Source organism: Cariama cristata, unplaced genomic scaffold (genome assembly GCF_000690535.1).
Source record: "Cariama cristata isolate BGI_N322 unplaced genomic scaffold, ASM69053v1 scaffold40032, whole genome shotgun sequence".
Classification (NCBI taxonomy): Eukaryota; Metazoa; Chordata; class Aves; order Cariamiformes; family Cariamidae; genus Cariama; species Cariama cristata.
Genome location: NW_009602916.1, coordinates 7,276 through 23,577, shown reverse-complemented (window position 1 = coordinate 23,577; position 16,302 = coordinate 7,276). Strand labels below are relative to the sequence as shown.

The 16,302-nt window shown below is 37.2% G+C and overlaps 1 protein-coding gene across 1 annotated transcript in view; it reads right to left on the bottom strand.

The window, feature by feature from the left end:
* RAPGEF4 (Rap guanine nucleotide exchange factor (GEF) 4) overlaps positions 1-16,030 on the bottom strand; it is a gene marked incomplete at its 3' end in the record, with an annotated part of 115,510 nt that extends 99,480 nt beyond the window's left edge. The window contains exons 1-4 of the mRNA XM_009694945.1: positions 16,023-16,030; positions 12,441-12,583; positions 11,221-11,309; positions 3,188-3,334 (exon numbers count right to left, since the gene is read on the bottom strand). Coding sequence (XP_009693247.1) covers positions 3,188-3,334; positions 11,221-11,309; positions 12,441-12,583; positions 16,023-16,030 — 387 coding nt within the window. The remainder of the gene's footprint in view (positions 1-3,187; positions 3,335-11,220; positions 11,310-12,440; positions 12,584-16,022) is intronic.
* Between the last annotated feature and the right edge of the window lie 272 nt (positions 16,031-16,302).

The window sequence follows — 16,302 nt, the reverse complement described above, 5'->3', positions numbered from 1 at the left end:
TATATCTTTCTCTCTCTTAAAATCTAGTTTCAGAATTTATACTAAAAGTTTCATAAGCAGTATAAATGGATATTTATTTGTCTTTCAAAGAACTGTATAGATTTAGGGTAGAAAAAGATTTGTTGCAAACATGAACTTCACCACCAGTAGGTTTCAGTGTTAACAAATTTTTACTATAAAGGAAGATAGTTCAGAGTTCGCAGTCCTATCATTTCAGAGCAGTTGCACAATAAATTAAAGTCAACACTGAATCAATTTATGCTGGTTCATTTTCCAAGATTACATTCACAACCTGAAAGGAAAAAATAATATTAAAAATTGCAGTCTTCGAATTTTCATGCTCTGTATACCAAAAACCTTTAATCAGCTGACAAGTTTTCATTTGTTCTTTCCCTCAAAAGAGAGGAAAAAAGTAAATTTTCCCAAAAGTAAATTTCATGGGAAAATAAACAAATAAACAAAAAAACCCTAATTATATATAAAATTAATTTTTTGCATTTTTACTATTAATCATAAAAATCCTACATTTATAAAAGCAGTAACCATTTTAAGAATTCCAACCCTACAGTTTATTTACGTTGTTGTTAAACTAAGGTATTACATTATTTTGGAATTATTCAACAATTTTTTTAATGGAGAAACTACTTCTTTCTGGAATTAAATTCTCATTACCTGGAGAGTTGAAATTTGTATGCACTAGATTATAGTTTTTACCATATCTGGATTGTAATGACACTGACATTGTTGCCTTTTCCCATTTTTCCCATGGTACCACTGATATTAAATATCTGTGATCCATTGTTGGCTTTGTGTGGGTTTTCATTAAAAACAAATAAAAAAAAATTATCTGAGTGGCATGTCATTGTATCAATAACCGTTTCCCCACATGGGCTTTGTCACAACAAAGATACATGAATCTTGGGACAAGGCAGACAGAAAAACAGGGCATCCACAACATAACAGAAAGTTTCCCTGAAGAAAAGTATTTATGTTTCTTTAGATAACAATACCAACAACAACAGCAACAACAGTAATAATATACTACTGCTGCTATTGCTAGTATATTTTAGGGGAATTTTCTTAAATAATTTTCCGTCTGTTTTGAACATTATCTGTTTATCATACCTTAGCTACAGTTTATGTAGGCTTTGGGATTAGTAGGTTGCAAGGAAACAAATATCACCTCGGAAAAAATTAACAGCTTCATTCTACCTCAGACTAACCTGCAAAGCTATATTTCGTGGCATAATTTTCCACTCTCTAAGAGCACAGGGGTAGCCTCCTTGAAAGAAAGCACACCTAAATACATTAAAAGTTCACTGTAAAACTGCACAAAAAGCAAAGAAGCACCACAAAGCTACACTGTGGTCTGTGACTGACACCTGCAGCATCTGTGACATGCTCTGCTGCACAATTTCATAAAATCTGCAACATACAAGATGTGTGCTAAGGCTCCCTATGGTAGCTCCTAATACTTTCAACACATGACCTTTTCCAAACGCATCTATCATCAAAAAACTCATCAAAATCAGCAAAGTTGTTACAAACAACATTGTACTAGTAATTAAAGACCAAATAACATCAGCATTTTTGTTTTAAAACAACTTTAAATATGTTTTAACATTCAAAATTTTTAAGCAGGGAACTTAACCTCCACTCATCCAACATTTCTGATAGGAAACCAACAATCTCTGAATGCTCATCAGGAAAGCCATAAACATAGCAGAAATGACTCTGCTTATACCAATTAAAAGTAAATTAAAAAGAAATGTTACTTGAGAAACCTACAATTGGATTTATTCTCCTCCATCATGAGCTTTTAAAGCACTATCTACATTAAAATCTCCTGACCACTGGCAAGTGTGGCATATGTTAAAACCAATGAGACCACTGGCATATTTAGTCTTTTAATGCCAGGGTCTAAAACTATAATGCAGCTCCTGTAGAGAAAAAAACACGAACCGCAGAAAAACATTGCATAGCAAATTTCTTCAAATTTGCTGTAAGATTTTACTAGCATTTTATTTTAGCTGTAAACATTGCCAAAAAAATGGTATAAATTACACCTATGCAATTCAAAGAATGAAATCTGATATTCTCAAGGTATTCAATGCCAAGCATGTTTTATTCACACATTGGTCTTTCTTACCTTGGTCATGGTGCATCATTAACTATGCTCACGGCAACATATTTGCAGACACGTGATACTAGTGCTGTTTCCTCAGTCAGTGTAGCCAGTTGTGGATTACGTTTTCTTTCTGATAGCCTTACCTTAGTACTGCTATAGGACAACTATTTGGACTACAATACTGCTCTTTCTCAGGAAAAGAGAAAGCCAAAAAAAAACCCCGTCTGTCTGCACTTAGGAGAGAAGCTGAACTAAACCGCTACAACCAACATCTATTTCTTAAATATAGTCAGTGTCCCTAGATCTGCAACTTTTGGACACTGTCACACTATCTGACAGCTCTACACAACACCTAAATTTGTACAGTCACCATTTAAAACAAGCTGGCAGCACAAATCGGCAATAGTGTAGGCCAGGCCAACAGGATGCCTTCCAATGCCCAGAACATTTTTCAAATCAAGTGTAATGCTTACAAAAATACAAACTGATTGAAGTTTAGTGACTTGGCACAGTAACATGTTAATGAAGTCTTCTCAATGTGGATACTTAAGTACTCAGATTATAGAATGAAGAACCTCAGCAGCATGTTCTCCACAAAGGAAAATTTTAAGGGAATTCACATGTAACCAGTAACTTAACTTATAAGTGATCTTGATCCATCTGTAAATTCTAAACTCCTTACAGCTGGTGATGAGACAGGAGTAAAAGGGAATAATTTAAAATATCAGAGTATATTAAGGATAGACTCTCCTCATAAATGCTGGCAATAAAAGCAAGTTTAAGGCTAAGCAAGCAACACCTGCAGTATATAAATAAATTCCATCAGAAGTTTCACCTAAGTTATTTCATTAGAAGAAGCCTACAAGAAAGAAATAAAAGAGTATGTAATCATGCAGAATATGAAGCACTAAAAAGAAGTAAAGACCTTCCTTTTTGTCCAAACTAATTTAAAAGAATTATTGCTTTGCTTATGGTATAATGTGCTTATATTTCATTACAAACACTGAAAAAGGCTAAATCACTTTTTCCTGCATAAAATGCAAATAAATTTGAATTTACCTCCCAAAGTGCTTTAAAGTCCTTCTGCTCAATTCGAAGGAGCTCACTATATTCTCTGGTAACGATGGTAGCATGGCGAGGAGTGTTATCCAGAATGGACTCTCCAAAAGCAGTTCCTACTCCCAGAGTGCATATTGTCACAGCATCCTTTGAATTAAAAATAAAGGACACATATTAAATATTCCAGTATGTTTCAACAGTCTTTACGTTACATTTGCTAATAACACTGCCTTAAGATTCTTCAGCAATTTTCTTTAAGAGAAAATTAATTAAAAGTGCCAACAAAAAAATCAATATGTTGATTAACAACACAGAAAGCTTCAATGTGGAAGCAAGCAGGATTTCTGTTTTCTGTGACCATTAGTTGAATTAGACATTTCTGTCTGCAAAGCAGAGAACACAAGAGTCACCTTCACCTTTGGAAGAAAGTTATGACCTCTGTTCTTCTATCTCTAAAGACTGTTGTGATGATGAGATTCTTGTGATGATGAGACAAGAAATGTCAGAGGTGATGAGAAGATAACTAGCATCCGAAATGCAATCTTGGAGTACAAATTTCCACCCTATATAAGCTACTCTCATCAGAAAGAAAATTTGACTGTTATGTTTTCTCAGTAAACGTAACTTTCAATTATAATATCCTCTTGTATTTATAATGCATTTCTCTATTGTACAAGGTCTATGCGCAATGCAGTCATACAGTTTTAACCAACTCTTGGCCCTTCTGTTGAAAATGCCAGTAAATCTCCCAATTGTTAATGATGCCCGCCAACTAAGTACCAGACTGAAAAAAAAAAAAAAAAAAAATTTCTTTTCACTTAAGTCAGGGATTTCAAGAAAACTATTAAAGTCCAAAACTACCTGGAATAGAGTGTTCAGCATGGTCCCAAACATGCAGTAAAGTCCACTTCAAAAAAGTCTATATGAGCATATGCCATTCATGTGATGGAAAGATGTCTAAATCAATTGCCCTTGGCCAGGAACTCCTCTGTAATAGTTCCAATCTAAAGCACGAGCTACTGCAGACAAAAAATTAGACTACTAGCAATTAAATAACTTGCTGAACCAAGATCTTTAGGTACATGTTCTGATTTAGGCTTACAAGTTGCTACGTTCCTGAACACAGGCTTAAAGCTGAACACTTACATACGTCTCTTTCTAAGTTGGGCCTTAACTGTCTTTTGAGTAATTAAAAAAAAATAGCAACAGCATTAAAAATTTGAACTGATACAAACTGCACTTTACTAAGGAAACCATACATGCACACAAATCCACATAACACAAAAACACCTGCTAATTTTACTTGCTACAACATTAGACATACAGTTTAACTCTAAAATGTAGGATTCATGAAATGTCTACAAAAATAAAAGCAGAAAATTTTGTCATCCCATCCACTACATCCTCGTGGCTGATAATCCAGGAGAGATGCATGAGTATATTTCAGCATCATTTTCTGTGTTTAAAATTGCATTGTTTTCCTTTCATGCATCTAATAAGTGGTAATAGGCAAATGTTATTAAGATCAAGTTAGTAGCTTCATAATCGCATTACAAAGACAAATGCCCATAATAGTCCAGTGCCCTGAACCATAGCAAATTGCTTTTGCACAGATATTACCATATAAAATTATGTGCTCAGGAAAACAAAATCAATTATATCTTAGAAAAGATCTAGGAAGAAGTTACCAACTGTCAGAAATAAATTTTCAAGGAAGGCAAATATGAACATGCACTGTTTAAAAGAAAAAATAGTTGAGAATGAGCCCCTAGGCAGCTAAATAGAAGTCTCTACAAACAGTCTGTAATACAGGCTATACCCTAAAGTTCTGCTTTAACAAGCTTACCTTTCAGAGCTGAAACACTATATATATATGCTACCATACTCACAATTGCACTCAAAGGAGCTACAAAGAAAATGTGCCTACTGTTCACAGAAAATTTGATCTCCAGGTTTCCAATACGTTATTCTCAACTTTATTTAGAAAGTTCAGATAAAAGGTCTATGTTTAGGACAGAAAAACCAAATAGCCTGGCAGAAAAAGAAACTTTTCCATTAGGCGGTTCATAAGCAATACTTAACATCTTCCAACTTCTTTCTCACTCCCTTCCCTCCCTCCAAAAATATAAACTCCTTTGAAATGCGTCACCTTTTTTGATTCTTTACAACCTAAAGAATATATCTTTAAAGACAGAACAGAGAAGAAGAGAAAAGGAAAGGTGTTGGTAAAGGAACCACTTTCTAAGAAAACTGATGAGGCAGCTGTTCAGCCTGAGAAATAAATTAACATTGTGGGGTGTTAAGTCAAGGACCTGGAATGGTCCTATCTATGTTCATTAAAGAAAAGTCCAGGCTTACTATCAAGTGAAAGTTCTTTCAGGTTTTTTCCCTAGCCATCATTGCTTTCCATAGAGATGCAGTTTCGCAGCCAGCTAGGGAGCAAGCCCATCTGTCTTCTTCAAGACTTCAGAGCCCCATTTTCTCTCTGACCCTTGTTTATACATCTTCAGCCTCCTGGGGAAGCAGGTGTGCATTTCCTATTATGCCTGTTAACCTTACACTCAAGAATCTCCTGCTGTTCAGCGTAGACTTCAGGAGGATTGCTGGCAGCTCAAAACTCAGTTTGTTGTTCCCCTCTGCAATCCCAGAAGCAGCAGGGGGTTCTAGCTACTGGTAACCAGCTAAAATTCACACAGCTATTTAAAAGGCAGTATTACAGACTTAAAAAGATGAGATTGTTTCCATTGCTATCTGTCCTCTGAACATACTACAAAATGGTAGTGTTCAAATCAGAGGCTGTTTGTGTATTCAGTTTCACTGACTCTCACTGGCAGGTGAGACACATGCAGTGAGAGTTGTTATACCTCCCCCTCGCCTCCATCAATCTAAAACATTATTGAATTTCTAACGCTATCCTATGGAATGGATGAGAATCAGAAACAAGGCTCTGCCTTATTCCCTCCCCCATCATCACATGGCACATCCCTGCATACTCCTCCCTGACTTGTGACACTTTCTGTTTTCCAACTTGGCAAGTAGAATTTTTGAACTGTGTGTAAACAAAATCATGGTGTCTGAAAAAGCAATGAAGAAAATAGAAAAAAAAATTACAAGTGCTAAGTTGAAAGGGATTGGGGACTTGTCTTTGAAATTTTAGTTTATTCAATATTTTGAGTTTATAAAGGAGTTGATGTAGCTAGTTTGTTTTTAATTCATTTTCCCACACCTTGTACCTTTATCTCACCTCTGCACCTGTGTCCCTCCAGGACTCCATACCATCTCCATGTTTAATTGGAGATCTGTAAAAACTGTCATTTCAAAAAGCTTGCATTATTACTTTGACACAGTTCAGTTTGTCCTCAGCAAAAACAGAGACACCAAAGGATATACAATGAAAGTAAACTATCTGTTCCATGAAGTGATTTGCCTGTTCCATTAGCTCCACTGGAGTATGTTTCAGCAATTCAGATAGGAAACCCTTATCAAACTACTTTTAACGATAACATAGAAATATCTTGCCACACTAGAACTGCAGTTTGCCAACGTATGTTAGGCCATCCTCTTTACACAAGACAAGGCGATTTTGCTTAAAGGAGGCATTACGCTTCTAGAAAGACTGTGACCAACTCTTCTAGTTCCTAATTAAAATATTTACAGATCAGATTAACTGTACTGTAATAACATGTTCATTATTTCCATATCTTTATATTTGATCCTCTAAAAGCTACCTGCAAAGCCTTGGACTTTTTCCTAGGTTACAAACTTAAGTTCGAAACCAAAATTAGTACAACCATGACACTGTGGAGCTCAGCACGAGCCAGCACACCCTGCTTCTCACCCAAGTCCATTAGTCCAGCTAGGGCATATTTACACTACACTACAGACTACAGTACAAACCTATGTCACGATTTCACATAGGTTATCTCCAAAGTACATAATGACTATTTACATGCACACACAATGGCATTTACATGCAGAAAGCAGTATTGCAAGGACTGTCCTGTTTAAATCTCTTTCCTTGTTTCCACTTCATCTTATCACATACCTCCTTTGTCCTCAGTTTCGAACAGTCAGGAAATTCTTCCCTTTCTTTCGTGGACATCTGAACCTCTTTCTTCACAGTCATTCTTCTCAGCAAACCCACTAACTTATTTGGCTTTTGATCCCCAGCCCTCTGCATCTTCCTACAACTGACACTGCTGTACCACCCAAGCACCCACAGCTCCTCCTTTAAAGCTTTTCTAAAAAAGGCTAATTGTAAAGTCAATGCCCTATGTTCAGTTTGGTCTGATCACCTTAAAAAAACTCCACCAAAACACAGGCAAGACAAACTAGCAATAGCCCCCAGCATACACTATGATTTAGCTGGCAAACTACAGCAAAACTGCAGATCAAATTGCTATTTGGTCTTTGTCTTTCTTCTCTTCATTCCTTCCCATTTTATCAGATAGGAATATAAATCATTTGAGGTAAAATGTTCTCAGTCTAATTCAGTAAAACATAATGATGCAGAATCTGACAAAGATGTCACCCTGATGCTTTTGTCATAATGTATTTATTACCAGCTTTATTCTGAGACATTACCAACAGTCATCCTTCAGAACCTCTTCATTTTCAAAATAGAGTTCAAAAATTAAACATACAAAAGGCAGTCAGCAGTATTTTTAAGACAACACCAAACTAGGAATATCTCTAAGACGAGCTTTTATTACTATATACCTCGGCTGTAATATTGGGTAGGTAACAGTGCCAAATAAAAATTAAATTCAGAATCTGATCATAACTGACAGTAAAGACCTCTTTCTGATAGATTCTAAACAGGCTGCATTTTCTGTTTATTTTGAAGGGGAGTTACTAAGTCTTTGTGTGACTTTTAAGTATAATATTTATTAGGGTATTTGTTACAAAAAAGTTGAGGCAAGACCAAAACAGTTCACTACACTTACCTCTGCAATTCATAGTGTGACACTTTTACCTTAAAAAAAATCCTCCTCAGTCTCTTCTTGACTATTGAATACCCAGAAAATTCATAAATAATTTGTATAGAAAGCAGACCAGCCACCATGCAGGATGTACCAGATGGGTCATCCTGTCAGATCTCTGTATCTGTTTCAATGGCAAATGAAATTACCATCATGATCAGCAGCAGCTAGTACATTTTACCACCTCAGTGGAACAGAACTAACAGTAACAGAGAAATCTGCTCTGGTCAAACTCTTTAAAATAGACATATTGTAAATAGTAGAATATTATTTTCAAACTAGCCGTTTTAGTATTAAACCTTGCCTGTACTCCGTTTGTTATGTATTCTAACACAGCCCTCTTGTGACAGAATACAGTTTTGCAAGCAGTCAGAAAGGATTCTTCCAAACCAACATGAAAGCCAGGCTTTATCTATGAGATCCTAAATATTTGTGTTTGTCTTTATTAAAACATTTAAATCAGTACATGGAATGCTTCCTCTTATCACTACAGAAAATAATAGGTATGTTCATATTTCTGTTTATATGAATTCTGAACTTGGTCCTAATCAGTCTTACTAACATTTTCTGTGAGAAATCACAGGTGTCTGCAGGAATAAGCCAATGCGCAGCAAGAATGTGTATGAATTAGTACTTCACTAGCTACACTGAAGTCTTGATCCATTAGTGCATTTAGATATAATTTCTAGTGCCAAACATGTAACCACATGCCTCTGTAAGAGCAAAGGCCATTAAGACATTCTTCGTAAGCACCAAGTTCACAATAACTTACCGCACTTCTAATGGAAGAAAGCTACCAAACACCAAAGGTGACTGCATAAAGAGTTAGCACATGGTAGCTGCTACACAACACATTTATTCCCAGGCTTGCTGAAATTTAAGCTCCCCAGGTAGACAGATAAACACCTAGTAAAAGTGGGACTAATATATTTTTATTCAAGAGAATTTATTTTCCATATTTACATTAACACTGCAGGCATCATCATATAATAATAGGACAATTCAAGTTGCAAGAAAACTCAGGAGGTCATCTAGTACCACCTCCTGCTCATCTTAAGTACTGAAAGATTATTAGTCATGTCTAGAGACTTTTTAACCAACAGGAACCTAAATACAAAGTTAGCTTCTCTCTTCCTAGAAAACATGGCATGGTCCTTCTGTACTTTTACATGAGACTATAAACTTCTAAACTTGTAAACTCCGGGAAACTTCTCTATCTCTTCTGCTCTGCTGGAAGCTTCTCATTAGCATTACTGCCATTTATGGCATAATAGTAACAGCAGAGCAATTAATCATTACTATAACTTTGCAAAGGAAGCTTTGGCTCCTGAGTGCTGTTACTGGAAATTGTGCTCCAGGGTAGGTTACAAGCATCCCTACATCTTAAGCACTGGTTATCCATTCCTAGCTGGGAGCACAATGCTGGCAACTGAGTCTGTCAGGGCTGCCTACCTCTGGAGCTACACTGTATTTCCTCCATCATCTAGGTTTGTAGTGAGCACAGTGGGCAGCGAGTGCTAGCAAGTACTTCAAGCTCAAGAATGACCAGCACCATGTGAAGAAGGAAGTACAGGCAAGACTGCAACAGGGCATCCAGGAGTTAAAGGCAGGACAAGGAGCAGAAGACCAAGGATGGACAAGGTGGGACATGGTACAAACACCAAGCTGGAGCAAAAACAGAGAAAATATTGGACTCAAATGCTATTCAGGAGTCCCCAACCACCAAACTTATCCAGCACTAGAATGGCAAATGCATGAGCTACTGTCCTTTTGGCAGTGAAGCTGTATCCTACGGCAACTAGGCAGTGGTAAGAATTCAGTTCATTGTTCCTGTGAGAAGGAAACGTGAGGTTAAGAAATTACTGCAGAATATAATTTCTAGAACTAGAACTACATGAATTGTAGTTCTGTAGTTTCCTATTGGCAGGAAAATGCAGTGAAACTGAACAAGCGGAGAAAAATATTTACATTAGATTTCTTAAAAGGCTGAAGTGTTCAATCCTCCATCTAACAGAACAAATCAACACTCCAAACAGATTCTTAATGTAACTTTGGGTACATTTCTTTCCGAGTCGGTCAAGAGCATTGGACCTTACCAACAATGTAGTGCCACCTTTTGGCAAACACCGGAAAATATTCCTGATAGCTTTAGACCTGCACAGAACAGGGTCCCATATGAGCCCAGTACTGTTCCAAATAGTGACAATACCAGTGACAGACAAGCCATGCTGAGAATTGCTCAAATTAGGCTAATTATACTTAATCAGTCTCTACTTAGTGCAGTAAAGAGGTTGCTAAAAATAATTATATGAAAGAAATTCCTTTTGTATCTATCATTTTACTGCAAGAAAAGTAGAAAGACCCAGTGCTCACACGCTGCCCTGACTTGCATTCTGACCCAATTTCACTGGTGATGCAGCACTCAACAAAGTGAAAATCCAATTTCTGCCTATCTCGTATGAGCAAGAAACCTTCCTCAATCAGCCAATTTTTGGGCAAAGAATACACTACCACCCCTACCCCTCAGGCATGCTGTATTCAACCAAGGTGGAAAAAAGGGGTAGCTATACCACTCGTGAAGGCACGACGAGTCACATGTCAGAGGTAAACCCCATACTGAGCTACATGATGGGACAATCCCAGATCTCAAAAACATGGGAGCAGGGAATGGGGCATGATACCTTCCCAGAAGACTCAGCTCACAGTAGGAAGTGCATAACTTGTCAGCATGACATTAGACGACATGGGTGGGAGACTCTCTCCAGGAGAAGTATCTCCTCCTTTTTTTTGGATTTTCCCAAAATTCCCAATTTTGTAAATCCAGGAGTGCCAAAATACTGAGAAATCATTTGCAATTTGGGGGGAAAGTTTACTTGGCATGATTTGCCTCCATAGACAGAGGACAACTGAGACTAAAGGAGGCTCAAGAGAAACATGCTTGTGATAAGATAAAACATCTGTACGATGTATGTCGCTGTTATCTACCTCAGCATAAATCATACCCTTTCTTTGTATACTGACTGGATGGTTCCAATGAGAAATCTGTTTTACCTGGTGGTTGCTTGTATCAGAAACCTTCACATCCAGTGATCCTGTCAGAACAGCATACCAGTTCGTTCCAATGTCACCCTGACGGAATACTGGAAAGATGAAATCTTATAAGACAGAGCTATCTCTTTAAGTTTAACATTAACAAAACATTTTCCCTCATATTGCTGTACTACTGTAGTCACTGCTGGCACTGTAGAATTTGCCATATCGGACTACTTACTCACTATTACAATAATATTTCCAACTATACGGGAAAGGATCTATTTTAGTAAACTGGTCGATACACTACAGAAACAATGAAAGCACATAGAATTGCTTCACTCTTCTCCCCAGTTTGCTTCTCTTTCATTGCTATCTTAGTTAATAAACAAAACAAACAAAGAAAAAAAATACTTTCTGAACAATGCCCCTTTGAAATTCAGAATCTTTCAGTGCAGATACAGCTCCCACTGACTTCAGTGAGACTTCTGGCTGAGAAGCAACTGCAGGTCTTTGATGTTCAGGCATTCCAACTGTGTGATTACAGTGCATTAGAATTCCTATTCCTCTAAGTTAACCCCAGTGCTGTGTGCCTAAAGCATGCCAGATTTACCTAAGGGGTACCTGAGACTCTACTAAATACCACAACTCTCCATCAGCTATTCCCCAGGTACAGGTCTGGGAACTCACACATTCCCATCACAGGACCACCACTAATTTCTATCTCAGCTTCATAGACAAAGCACAGCTGTCCACCTTCATCTGGCACACGGGCTGCCAGAGCAGACACAGAGCTTTTGAACTCCACAGCAGCATGCAGCTCTGTAAATCTATCTTGTGTTATCCAGACCGGCTGCAAACCACACACTATTAGTCATATGCCTAGATGACACACTTTTTCCCCAGACATCACAAAGTACCTACAAAAGAGATCAATAATACATTTACAGGGGAAGAGTGAGCCTTAAGTGCAATGACTTCCTTCTAACCTTTCAGTGAAACAGTGGCAGAGTCCTAAACCCAATAATGTGTGCCTTGTTACCATAGATTCACTACACACTGTATTTGTAGAGCAAGCAGCACTTTAGTCCTGCCTTCCCCCATGACTGTGACTGTAAACATTTTTATGCCTGTTCCACTGATTGTGCTCTCATCAATCTCCTAGAGACAATCCTAGCCTAACCCCCAATTTTATCTAAATTATCTATTATAAAATAGATCATCATATGAAGCTCTCTTACATGTGATTCCTTTTTCCAGACTTTCATAATATCCACAGAGACATATCTGCTGGAGAAGGTTTGGATGAAATTTCTCAAAAGCTTTCACTTCTTTCAGTCGTGTGAATATTATATCTACATCTTCACTGGAACGTTCCAAAGGTCTGCAAGAAAACAAAGGACAAAATTCTCAAGGGCTTTATCAGAGAAACATCCCCGCCTGCATGCACCAAACTTACAAACGTTTCCATTAAACATCACACTGTAATATATACCAATTAAAAGGCATCTCACAGGTATCTCACATAACAAAATCCTTCCAAACCATCCTAACAACTGTCCGTTATCAACTTGGGCATGATTATTATAATTTCAACACAGGCAGTGTCCAGAAGCCCCATTTAGCACCAAAGTCCTGATGCAGCAATTACTGTAAAAGTATATACGATGATACAGCCCTTATCCTAAAGAGCTTAAAATGATATATATTTTAAGTTTGTAAGGGAACACAAATAAACAGATGTCCAAACACACAAGAGGTCTGTGGAATTGGTGCCCAAAATAGAAGTTCTCTATCTGGCTAAAAGAAAAGCTTTAGATATCAGCAGTAAGTCCTATATCCACATCTCTCTTTCACATTTTACTGGGTACAAACTAACTTGAGTGTTCTGTTTTCTCTTCTCACTTGCAAGCAAGCAAGACAACTTTAGTAAGTACATTCTCTTTCACGCAGTTCTTGTCTCTTAATGTTGGACAAGTTAAATATGCAAGCAAGAATCTTAACTCTTCATTGGTAAGGGTAAAGAGTTTTAATCTAAATATTTAAAAATTTTTAAATCTGTGACAGTAACACCTTTAAAAAAACAAGACTTAAAGGAAAATAAAGTTGTAGAACTCCCTCCAACAACGCAGCATGTGGACCAGCAGTTCAGTAGGTTCAGAAAACTACTACATATTTATGAAACTAAAGTGAATTAGCTCCATAACATACACTTTAAATGTGATTATCAAAAGTTATGAATCAGCAAGTAAGCCAACCACTAGCTGATAGCATTAGAAAGAATCTTTCATAACATAATGTCTACCACCATGCACAGAAGGAAACATAGAACGTTCCTAGGAGATCATGCTGGATCAGATGCAGAAATCATTTATGTATAAAGAGGTACCAGAAAGACAGACAACTGTCAGTGATCATTAGACCTATCACTCAAATGCTGCTAGTTAATTTTACTGACAAAAAAGTTCTTTTAGCCAGTGGATGAGCTTCTAAATAAACAGAAGTCAGGTAGCTTACAATGAACAAAGACTAAGTTCACAAATGCATATCTCTATCACCTTGTTGTTACACCCACAGTGTAAGCACTCCTTCCAACAGGATTTTTTTTTTTTAAAGATTCTTCTTTGGAATCAAAGACTTAAGGGATACAAATCTTTGTCTCAGGGAAGAAGCCCGGATCCTACTCACATTGAATCTCTGTCTCTCATCTTTCTTACTAAATTAAGCCTAGGAGGGATTAAATCTCTATCCTCATTTATACTCCAACTTACCCTTATTAACTACATATGAGAATACTAACTCTCTGGTGTATAGAGTTGCTTCTACGTCACTGTGACATCCTTTGACCAATTCAAACCACAACCAACTACAACAGCTCCCTTTTGAAATATTTCAAGTAAGATTTTCACCCCTTTCTTCTTTTTGACTGCGCACTAGCTAACAGGTACTAATAAGCATTAACTCTCTTGTTAAAATCCTTTTAAGAAGATTAGGAGGTGAAGCTTGCAAACATTTAAAATCCATTTACACAAGATCCCTACACAAACTAAACTAGCACTTGGAACACTAACTCCCTTAATTTATGGACTCTCAAAATTAACAGCAAAACCCCACAAGGAAAAAAGGGAGATCATTCTCAGAATATCCCCCTTCCCTAGAAAAACTGTGTCTGAGACGGTTTCATTCATACAACTGCTCACAGCTGACTCCATTCAAGTCTATCAGTTCATTTGCATAGAATTGACTATAGGATCTCAGTGTTTAGTCATTTTAATTGTTTGATGCAATCAGACAGAGAAAAAGCAAACAACATGCATCACGTTCTATAAACTTGATTAACACTGGTCTCTCCGTGAAATGCAAGTGCAGAGACCTCTTCCACTTCTGGTCCTGCCAAAATGACAAGATTTGGGGGGATTTAACTCATAGCTTTTGTAGCTTTTTCTCCTGAGAGCTGCTGAAGGCTCAAGAGACAGGGTTTCCATCTAGTTCAGAAGAAGGTGAGAGCAGGGCTCACTTCCCTTGATGTGGCAAGGAGTGTCTTGTGTCAGGCAGATGAACTACAGGAAAAGCTCTTTCTTCAGACAAAACTGCTTTACGACCCCAGTAAAGTCAGTCATCATGGAAGGACAAGCATTCTCACAGGTAGGTGGGCTACACTTTTCAGTTTTAAACATCAGCACAGCAGTGAGAAACCAAATTCCATATTTATAGGGATACAAATTAAAGTTGTGTGTTCCTAGTGGCTTGCTTTAGCTGTATTAGCAGCAGTTACTTCCACTTGGAGTACATGAAGTGGACATGTGAAGGGGGACACGCAGACATCCTCTAAACAAAAAGAGGAATCCAAACTTCTAAGTACTATGCACAGTAGTAATCTGAAAATTGTTATATTCCTTACAATGTTTCTTAATAATTCATAACTGCAAGCCATTTATTTCAATAGCCTTTCTTCAAAGTACGCTGCGTTTAATATTACTGCGTGCAACTAAATTTCCACACATATTTTTACTGAGGGGGCACACATTTTGATCCAGCACATTTGGAAACAAAGCTAGAACTTGGGAGAGGCTTTCAGTGAATGATTTAACCATTAATCTATCTTAGAAAAGGTACCTTCTCCAGGTGGGTTTTACCAAAAAAAAAGAAAAAAGCAGCAGCCAGCACAGAAACATGCAAGGAATCTTAACTGTACCCCAAAATAACAACTTATTAATGTCTCTCAAATGAGACATACAGACAAACACCTAGTTTAAGATTTAGCTGTTTGGTTAAGACCGTGAATAAGCATAAAAATGAACAAGGACCCAAAGTGTTTGGCAACAAAATGCCTTTGGATTTGATCAGAGCTCCTGGGAAATAGCCTCGATGTTTAGGAGTAAGGAATTGACTAACACTAGGTGGCCTAAGCTGAGGTAGCCCTTAGTCCTTACTAGGACATGGAATTTTGCCTGTGTAAAAACTCCAGATTGCAGTGTAACAGTAATAGTAGTAGCACTCAAACTCATTTCTACTAAGTGCTTATAATCTAAACCAATGAGACTGGTTTCCAAAGGGTAGCTTTACTTAATGAGAGAACATAATGTGAATTATAAAATACCACGGCATCAATTAACTGCTTTTCCACCCACCTGCAAAACTCAGGCAAAGTTTGACCACTTTCTACAAACCATTTTTAATAAAATTATCATCATTGTAACTGTTGTCACCATCATTAAATTAACATTAATAACTCTACTTATGATGCCAAATTTTGTTTTCTATTTCCTAAGTACAAGGTGCCTAGCGTGGAACAACATCAGTACAAGACAACATAAATTTACCTCGTCATTGCAGCTATCTTACTAAATTGCTGTCAACTTGGCTTTTTTAAAGCATAGTTTGGAATAATATTTAAACAGCTACTATTATAATATATTCCTTAGAACATTAATGATTAAGCCTATTAATTAGAAAAGCATTACTGATGGCAAATGGAGAATTATTCAAGCTTTAATGTCACTGCAGTCACATGGATAGGGGGCAGTGGTATTAATCCAGAAAGGAACCATTCCCCAAACCAGGGAGATGGGCTGCAAAGGTCAACCTCAAGGAGGTGAATCT